Source organism: Sinocyclocheilus anshuiensis, unplaced genomic scaffold (assembly GCF_001515605.1).
Source record: "Sinocyclocheilus anshuiensis isolate Anshui unplaced genomic scaffold, SAMN03320099.WGS_v1.1 scaffold450, whole genome shotgun sequence".
In the NCBI taxonomy this organism is placed as follows: Eukaryota; Metazoa; Chordata; class Actinopteri; order Cypriniformes; family Cyprinidae; genus Sinocyclocheilus; species Sinocyclocheilus anshuiensis.
The window spans coordinates 60,913-70,834 of NW_015546056.1; the positions used below are offsets into that span (position 1 = coordinate 60,913).

General features: G+C 37.1%; 1 protein-coding gene across 1 annotated transcript; it reads right to left on the minus strand.

Annotated features, from left to right (window-relative positions):
- Window positions 1–747: 747 nt before the first annotated feature.
- Window positions 748–6,639, minus strand: LOC107699283 (3-hydroxyanthranilate 3,4-dioxygenase). Its single transcript, XM_016500495.1, has 10 exons — window positions 6,473–6,639; window positions 6,299–6,377; window positions 4,567–4,650; window positions 4,357–4,463; window positions 3,587–3,676; window positions 2,161–2,204; window positions 1,693–1,838; window positions 1,208–1,276; window positions 1,012–1,094; window positions 748–825 (listed from the first exon to the last, which is right to left on the minus strand). The coding sequence occupies exons 1-10, from the start codon at window positions 6,559–6,561 to the stop codon at window positions 750–752; spliced, it is 867 nt and encodes a 288-aa protein (XP_016355981.1). The 5' UTR covers window positions 6,562–6,639; the 3' UTR covers window positions 748–749.
- Between the last annotated feature and the right edge of the window lie 3,283 nt (window positions 6,640–9,922).

Sequence of the window (9,922 nt, forward strand, 5' to 3'; positions counted from 1 at the left end):
GTAGCACGTGAAAGCAGCATTAATGAAAACAGGCAGAGACAATGGTAGCTTTAGCAACATTAGCCTTACAGAGAGCCAAGAAGCTCTTTTGGAAAACAAAATATGACGGGTGATGCTTACTGTGTCTGGAGTCTGGACGTTTGCGCAAGAAGCGTTGGTATCGATCCCTCTTTCAGAAGCAATGTTTGCACAACTCCAGCACTGAACTGACCCTCGTTTGTGAGGCAGTCAGGCGTAAAATGATTCGCACAAACATATAGGACTTTTCCGTTTTTTTCCGGGACATTTCCTTCGAAAATGAAATTTATCCACCGTGTCCTCAGCGGTCTATGGAGACTCTTATGTTCGTTGGTGCATCCCAACACACGACACAAATGGGCGGGACTTTCCCCCGAGTATGACGTCATAGTAGTGAGAATTCTGGAACTGCTAGTGTGGAGAGACTGTTTATGATTTATTGGGATTATAAAACAATGAGTGGGTGGATTTTTACCATTATAGGCTGGTTGTTTTCACACACTGCTACACAACTGTGTTCAAACACCTTATAAAAGTGATTTTTGCATTCTATGGCACCTTTAAGGCCTAATACAAGGAGCATAGTTTTGTCTAATAATGTGTGAATATTATGATTATTGTGAACATGATACTGTGCTGGTACATAATAAAAACTGCATTCGAAAGAGTGTCGTTATTAAAACCGTTGATACATTTGTTCCTAAAGAAGTGCTCATGTGTGTTGATGTGTCTCAGTAGGGTCTCTTCCGTTCTGGGTCTTGGGCAACATACAAAGCGACACAATCTTGTGATCGTTTCCACTGATACCTAAAGAAGCCCACACACAAACACAGTGGTGTTAACAAACAGTTACCGTCTTTCACACACACACTGGCATAAATACTTACTCAATTGGTTTTCTGTCACTGAGATTTCTGATCCCTCGTAAACAGTTCAGTCACTTAGCGATTATTAGACTATTAACACAAATGCTCATATGAATAGCACACTCACTCGGTCTCTCCAAAAATAAGAAAACAATCCCCTATGGACAGGTTGTACTCCTTGCCATTCATGAAGACGCTGGAGGACCCCTCCTAAATAAAATACAACAAAAAATAGGAAAAGGAAAGTTTAAGACTGAAATAAACATGAAGGACAGAGGGCACATAAAAAAGATTACTGAATGAAGAATGGTGTAATGTGTTACCAGTTGCCAGATCCAGCCATCAGTTTTTCTCCTAGAGGTTCCAGATGTCCCAGGACCAAAGAGAAACGTCTAACGGGCAGAAAGTCTAAGTCAGCGCATGCATTATTGCCAAAGCTCCATCCATCCATCTATAAAGACTTTCTCCGTCGTCAAATCTAAGACCCATTTCTCAATACTTAGCAATTGTAAATCAGTAACTTGCTTTCTTGCTACTCTTGCATGAGTTAAAATTTTACAGGACACAAATGTGTGAACCTAGTTAGAAAGTACTGAGGTTCAAGTTGCAGAAGTTCTGTTTCCTGTTCTTGTAATGGTTGAGTCCAGTTGACAGACAGGCTCTGTCTCCCTCCACCTTATGCATACATCGATACATTGCTGATGGGAAACTCCTCACAGTCAGACCTCTGATTAATGACCAGGATCTCATCTGACTGACTCTTGCAGGAAGTAAGACTGATTGGTTTAGCTAGGCTTCTTCTCCTCACCTCAGTCTCAAACTGTGCTCCAAACATATCCACCGGCTGACCACTGGCCAGGGCAGGCTTCTGCTTTTCCATCCACTCTCTGAAGCAGAACGGTGCCATCACCTTCATTGTGTTTAGTGGGTATGGGGTTGGCTTGATGGGTTCAGCTGCAAAAATTAAACAGTTACTGAATGCACAGAATTTTTAAATATAAGAACTATGTACAAGTAAGCTCAGCATACTGCCTTTGTTTGAAATCTGTTCTGATGAAGAACGTACATTTTCCAGAAATTTTCATTTTGGGTGAACTGTGGTATCATGGCCTGACACTGACATTACTTATTACATAAAACCTTCAGCTATAGAGAAGGACAAATCATTTGTACAGAAGACCCCTAAACAACAGCACTATACAGTAATGGCATGTTAAATGTAAGGGTATTTCACCTTGTTTCATCATGCAACAGTAATGTGAACAACTGCATTTACCTGGATCAGGCTTTCCTGTTTTATTCTGTTTGGAATCCATAAACCTGACATATACAAATGCAACTCATTATTTGTACGTACATGCACATGCACTCAGAATTGAGAAGACTGAGATACCCCAGGGCAGGGGTGCCCAAACTCGGTCCTGGAGGGCCGGTGTCCTGAAGAGTTTAGCTCCAACCCCAATTAAACACACCTGAACCAGCTAATCAAGCTCTTACTAGGCATACTAGAAACTTGAAGGCAGGTGTGTTGAGGCAAGTTGGAGCTAAACTCTGCAGGACGCCAGCCCTCCAGGACCGAGTTTGGGCACCCCTGCCCCAGGGCGTATACTGAATATGTATTTTAATGCCTAATTATAGTGACTGCAATAAATCGATTTTTTTTCTATTATTAGTTAGAATTCGTTATACATTTTAAATTCATTATAAGGTATTCGGCTGCAGGCAAACCCCTATAAAAGTGCATATTTGCTATATGTAAACTATGAAGGCAACAAAATTACATGTAAATTACATTTACCGCCATATTTGGTTTTATCCTAATACAGATGAATATACAAACCATTTTGCTATCTGTATTTGGATAAAGCATATATCTATATACTGTATATATTATATCAGATTAGATTTCTGGATCATGTGACACTTAAAGGGTTAGTTCACCCAAAAATGAAAATTCTGTCATTAATTACTCACCCTCATGTCGTTTCAAATATCCGCTGGACGTTAACAGCGTATGCTGTTATGTGTCAGCTGCGTCACACGGATACGCTGTTTCCGTTCAGATCAAATCACAACAATGTAGGAAACAGATCCGGCGTGACACAGCTGACACAGAATAGCATCCGCTGTTTACGTCTAGCTGATACTCTCCAAAATGGCACTCCAGGGTGATGCGGAGGAGACGAATTGTTGAATAAAGTCTTTTTTTTTCTTTTTTTTTTGCGCACAAAAAGTATTCTCGTAGCTTCGTATAATTGCTGTTGAACCACTGATGTCACTTGGATTATTTTACCGATCTCTTTGCTACATTTCTGGACTTGGGAACATTTCAGTTGCATTGCTGTCTATGCAGGGTCAGACAGCTCTCAGATTCCATATATATCCAAAAATATCTTAATTTGTGTTCTGAAGTCTTACAGGTTTGAAACGACATGAGGGTGAGTAATTAATGACAGAATTTTCATTTTTGGGTGAACTAACCCTTTAAGACTGGAGCAATGGCTGCTGAAAATTCAGAATTAGTTTTAAAATATATAAATATATTGTATTCAAGTACAATTTAAAATTTAAATTAAAAACTAATAAAATAGTTGCAAGAATATTTAACAGTATTACTGTTTGCACTGTATTCTTTGATTAAACATAACATATTAAGTCAATCTCCACAGAACATGGGGGTTAAAAGCAAATAATAGACGTACTCTTTGATGATGGGAACAAGTTGGGTTCCCAGGTTCTCACAGTAGAACCAACGTTCAAACAAGACATCTGTACTATCATCCACAAAGTACCTAGCAGAAGGAAAATTAAACCATCTTTTGTCACTAACACACATATTTTATCTTTTATTCCACAATCTAGTAGCATCTAATAGCACATCAATAACTGGTCTGGTTTGGCTCAGTTACAAAATCAGACACCAGAAGATTACAGAGAACGGTTTGGACTGCCGAGAGGATTATTGGTGCTCCCCTGCCCACCTTTCAAGAACTGTATACATCCAGAATGAGGAAAAGGGCTCAGAAATAACCTTATATTTATTTGTTACAACCTACATCCTAGTACATCCCTGCATCTCATTCTATTCTATTCCTATTCTATCATCTATAGCACAACTGTACATACAATGTATTTTATTTTTTGTCTATTTATATTTACATATGTGTATTTTTTTATTCTCATCTTTTATTGTCTGTGTGTTGTTGTCTCTGTGTACTGGAAGCTTGTGACACTAAAACAATTTCCTTGTATGCGCAAGCATACTTGGCAATAAAGCTCTTTCAGATTCTGATTCTGATTCTAAATTGTGGTCCAGGTAAATGCACAGTAACATCAACAGGCAAGTGTATGATCTTGAGGTCACAAGTAATTGATCCCAATGTGTGTTGTTGGAGTTGACTTAAGAGTATGGTTAGTGGACAGGCAGACGACATGTAGGATGGATGTGTCTGGGAGAAGTATCCCATGGTACCTCAGGCCATCTGTCTCAGAGCGAAGCCTCCTCCTCTCCACGACCAGCCCTACTGTGTTTGCGTATCTCTGAGGAGAGTGGGGAATCCGTGCTGGAAGCAGGAACATCTGAGAATAGCAACAGAATATAAAACGTCTTTATAGAATAAAATGGCTTGACATGAGTACAGTCTGTCAGACAAACACTGAGACAAATCCAGATGATTCTCACCTCTCCTTCTCGAATATGTATGTCTTTATGCTTGCCGTTCTCTATCACTTTCAAAATCATGTCACCCCTCACCTGGTAAAAGAGCTGCGACACAAATGCAAATAAAACAGGAAGTCAGTGAGAGGAATATCAGTGTTCTGTGAACTGGATAACACATTTTTTAGCTTTCCTTGTTTGCCTTTGTTTGAAATCATCAGCCTTGTAACTTTGATCTGTATTACAAATGTAGTGCTGTTGTGTCCGAAACTCTTTTTCTGCAAGTGTGATTTTATTTATAGCCTTGGAATGAAACTTCATGCTAGATGGGGCGCGTTTCTTCTTCCAGAGAAAATCTATATCATTCAACCCTGTGAACTGTCTCTGGTTTAACAGTTTTACTGTTAGACCTTCACAAAGCCTAAATTACACTCAACAGAAGACTTATGTAAGATATTGTGCCTCATAAGTAAACTCTCCTCATGTGTGGAATATCTAGAGCAAATATAGTCACGACTCGGATGGTTTGCACTGACCTCTAGTGACTAAGATTAAAACATTAACCAATGAACAGTCCTGAGGGGGCTCACTAAACCAAACTAGGTCATTTTTTAAAGGTGTATTATTGTGATGATTGTAATGCTCAGCACGAGTCAATTCTATTAATTTCCTGCTGTTGTTTGATTTGGAAATGTGCCACTGTATAGGTGCTATATAAATTATTTTTTAATGCCATGCAGAAACTCTGATTTTCTGCCACTGAAATAGGTGTCATTTACACATTTAAATTTATTCATTTAGCAGATGCTTTTATCCAAATTGACTTACAAATAAGAAATGCAACTTATCCCAGGAGACATGAGAAATGCTGCAATTTAAAGTTTCAAAATTGCTCACAGAAGTACAGAGCAGAGATGAAAGTGAGGGACAATAGTGGGGAAAAAAGAAGAGAGAGAGAGAGAGAGAGAGAGAGAGAGAGAAACAAGCAGTAGTTAAAACTTTTGAAAGAAATAAGTTAAGATTGTCTTGATTTATTTTTTCTAAATAAATAAATAATTAAAACTAGTTGTCTGTTTGTAAATCATTTTGAAATTGGATTGGCTGACATGTCATTGGAGGGCGGGGCTTTTGAGAAATGAAGTGTGGGTAAAGTTAGCAAAATGACTGACACCTTTAATTACCATAATATTACACATGATATCATAATCAGCGTCTTAATGTTGATCTTGTGCAGGTTGTTATGTATTTTACTTTTATTGGTGGCATTATCTCTCCAGTTGCCACGCTTGCTTTTCTTGGCAAATAAGCATCAAAGTCTACCGCCTGTCTTTGTCCCCAATTAAAAAATGCTAAGTGTATTTGGAAAACTACTTCAGTCCATGTAGTGCAATGTAAGCCATTCGGTTTGTGGTGTAAAATCCCAAAGAATGACTAACAAGTTGAGAGCTTCAAAGCAGGTGTAGAAAATCATGCTGTCAATATCAGATCATCTTTGATTATTAGTTATGCACACTTGTCCTTTTCCTCTTCTTTTCCTGGAAAGTCTAATCCCACAGCTGCTGAGTCTACAGCACTAACCTTTAGTGAAGATCATGGCTAATTCTGTTCTCATCACCTGTTAGCCTTCTCGGGTCTAATTCCCAGAATACAGTGCAGTTAATCAAAATAAAAAAGCAAGTCAGCTATTCTTAAATGAACATGTCATGTTAATTTGTAATATTATCTCATGTGTTACATGAATTGAATAGCACCTCACCTCTTCCCCTTCCTCGATGTGATAATCCTTCCTTACATTTGGACCACCAACATACATAATATTCAGTTGATAAAAGAACCTGAAACACAATGTAAAGATAAGGCTTATGTTTTTTTGTGAATATACAGTATAAGGCATGTTTTTGATTGTTTATGAAAGATAAGTTTAACTCACATTAATTTGTTGCATACAGGTGGTAGAAATGAACTCTCATTTTCAGCAATCCACTTGTCAATGTTGACATGAAGAGACTGGTTGGTCATTTTTCACTAATTTCAGAATACAGCAAGATTCTTGCAATAATCGGTCTGAGTATAGGCAACAACTTTCTCAGCGGTGGTTTATTCCATCAGGGAATTTGTGACAAACTACCTTTGAGTTATTGAATAATGGGGGCGGTGCTCATACATGCAGTATGTGACCGTGAGGTTGAAATCCATGTTTACGCAGCAGTAACCTGACAGTGCTGACAGTGCAGCATAAACCTGCATTTCAATATAGAGACCATTGATTTACAGGGTTTTGTGTGGAATAAGTTCTGCATTTGCATGTAAATGACTCAGTTCTGATGGTCCAGCAGGTTCATGACCCGCTTCACCAGTCCATCTTAAGTTAAATACACTGAAACCCTGAGATAAACTAAAAAATACAATCAAATTTTGATTTTGGGCCTGAGATATCCACTACCCCCATTCAATATCCAAAATTAAATGCACAAAACAAATTCATTTATTATGTAAAACATTCATCAAAACATATTTAAATACCAACGTTCAAACAGATATTCTCAGATTTTGAGTGATTTTAAAGGTTGTGTCGGATCAAAAAAACAAACAAAAACAATATTGCTGTGAATTCATTTTGTCACTTAGTAAAAGCTGTTTAAATTAGTGCAGGTTAAATGAGATTATTTCATTCTCAAAACCATGAACAAAACTGAATGAATGAATGAATGAATGAATGAATGAATGAATGAAAGAATGAATGGCTTTGTCAAATTTGAGAGGTTCTGCAGAAAGAAGGCAGACGTTTTTGTACTTTTTTGTTTGGATGATCAGATCATAAAAAAGCATTTTTGATGGCTGGACATTTGTGAGAATGTAGCAAGCAATTGAATATATATATGGCTGCAGCATCCTGACGATATTTGGATGATGCAGTTGCACAACACCTGCACTATTTCATCCTGTAGCTGTCTCGGTGGAGTTTAATGAGCTGTTTAAAACAATTTCCTTACTATGAAAATATAATTAAAAATAAAAATAAAACAATGGCTCATAAACCAGAAAACACATTCATAAAATGTGAAAGTGAAACTGTCTACCTCAGTAACCTTATACATAACCTCTTGTAAACAGAAACTGTTGTAATGTTCAGATTCTAACTCTATTGAAATCAATAAAATTAATTTGTGAATATATACCTGTACCACATATTAACGCTTTAACGCATTATTAATTATTCAGAGTTGACAAATCTTTCTTTTCCTTCTGTTAGACGTGTTTTCATAATTAACTTCATACAGTAGTTCTGTACATTTCCACTGAAATCCATAATTTTAATCATAAGCAAACCATATAAATATAGAAATATATTGTTCAAATATTGTAATTGTGACCACAGTCTCAAAATTATATATCTGAAATGTGAACCATTTAAAAACTTACCAGACTGAAGGTAAAGTTATAGCGCTGGATACAAATAAGAAGTGTTATGAATTCAGTGATACACTCTGATACTTAATTCCTCATTTATCATTAATCATTTGCAGAGAATGCACAAAGTTTGTTAGTCATCTTACATCAAACTGAACACGTGCCTTGCTAGAAGACAATGGGTTAAAGCTGAAATGCAAAGTACAGATCTTAGATAAAAGATGCTGGAAGTACATGCAGAGAGTGATAGTGTTAAAACACAAGAAGTGATTTCTGCCATCAGCAACACAAACAAATGAAGCTTCATAGCATGATGTATTCATTTATTTATATACTCTGTATGTTATATACAAGCAGTCTTAAAAACACACATTTGTAATTTTCACTTCAACATGCATCTCTTGTGCATCTTGTGGTTGTAGTTCAGACAGATACTGTATATGAACACAGATTTGATGGCCTTGTCACCATGACTTTTCTGTAAATTGAAAGGATAACCACTTCTCCTTTTGCCACAAGTAGGCGTCTCTATAGCTTCCCTGGGATCTCTAAATGGCTGACTGATATTGAGCCACTGAGAAAAGTGAGAGGTTTCAAACAGAACTGTAAGTCAAATGAAGTGTAAATCATACAAAACCCAACTAAAATGGTAATAAAATAGTTTTCTCATTGACCAACACATGGTACTTTTCACATTGTCACAATTTATTCAGATGTATTACTTTATCTAAGTGTTAATGCACTGATCTAAATGCTTTCAGAATGATTAAGATCCCTGAAACCTGAGAATGTACAAATATGGAAAAGCAAGAAACGGAACAAAAACAGAGAGGCTGGTAACACACAAATAGAGATGTGTTTATATTAGAAAAATTGAGGAAGAAGCCGGTTAAAATGGGAAGAGAGCATAAAGGGCACAAAAATAAATATGCATGCCAAATAAATGGGACATTTATTCAGAGCTCAGAACAATAGCTGCAGTTTTCAGAATGCAGGGTGTTTGGTGGAAGAGGAGAAGCGATGTAGGGAGTGTGCATCAGTAGACATCGAAGAGTCAAAACTGGAAAGCATCCTGAAAAATAACTTAAACTGAAATGAACCCACAGCCTACCGGAGTTATTTCTGTTGTCATGTTATTTCATCACTATTATTTGCAATGCACCATCACCCTGACAGCTCCTCTACCTCATTATTTTCTGGCTGCCGCTTTCACTTTTATATATAAAAGACCATTCATTTTAGAAGTAGAATTAAAGAGATGGGTTTCAGCAAAGGTTGTGAATTTCATCTTTTAAATTGATTTAAAGTGGTGAACATGATTGTCTGGTGAACATCTCCTTCTCTGGAATGGTGATGTTTTTATCAGTGTAGATGTGGACAGATCTGGACCAAATGATTTGTTTGATAAGCCAATGTAATTTATATTGATACAAGACCTGCATGGCAACCCCAGAAGACCTTTCTCAAACAAATAAACAAGGAGTGAGACTTTGAGTTCATAATGCAGCCTTTTAGGTGACAGATTACTCAAGAAGTAAACAGGGCTGTATTAAAGGAATGTGACTTGATGGGCAGTGCATATTTTCTCATAAAATACCTTATATGGCACTTGAGTTTGTCATTCTCATCCGGCAATATTACAATATCGCCCTAGAATTAGGCTACTCCCGCTTTCACTCATTTAGCTGTAGCTTTGGTTGTAAACACTGGTGAGAAACGTTTCACAGAAAGAAAATTACCTATAGAGGGAGCTAGAGTATTCACAATAATTTCTGGCTAACGTTACCTACAGCCTAAACGATTCGAAACGTAAGTGCACTAACGGTACCGTATAACCAGTGTTGGGAAGGTTACTTTGGAAATGTAATAGGTTACAGATTACAAGTTACCCTACTTAAAATGTAATAAGTAGTGTAACTTTTGAATTACTTTATTAAAGTAATGTAACTGATTACATTTGATTACTTTT

Excerpts from the sequence above, each read along its gene's own strand:
- LOC107699283 (XM_016500495.1), bottom strand. The coding sequence starts at position 6,561 with ATGACCAACCAGTCTCTTCATGTCAACATTGACAAGTGGATTGCTGAA. Across the intron at positions 3,677-4,356 it reads TCTGAGACAGATGGCCTGAG|GTACTTTGTGGATGATAGTA; the intron begins GTACCATGGGAT and ends TCCTTCTGCTAG. Across the intron at positions 1,839-2,160 it reads AACAGGAAAGCCTGATCCAG|CTGAACCCATCAAGCCAACC; the intron begins GTAAATGCAGTT and ends TAATTTTTGCAG.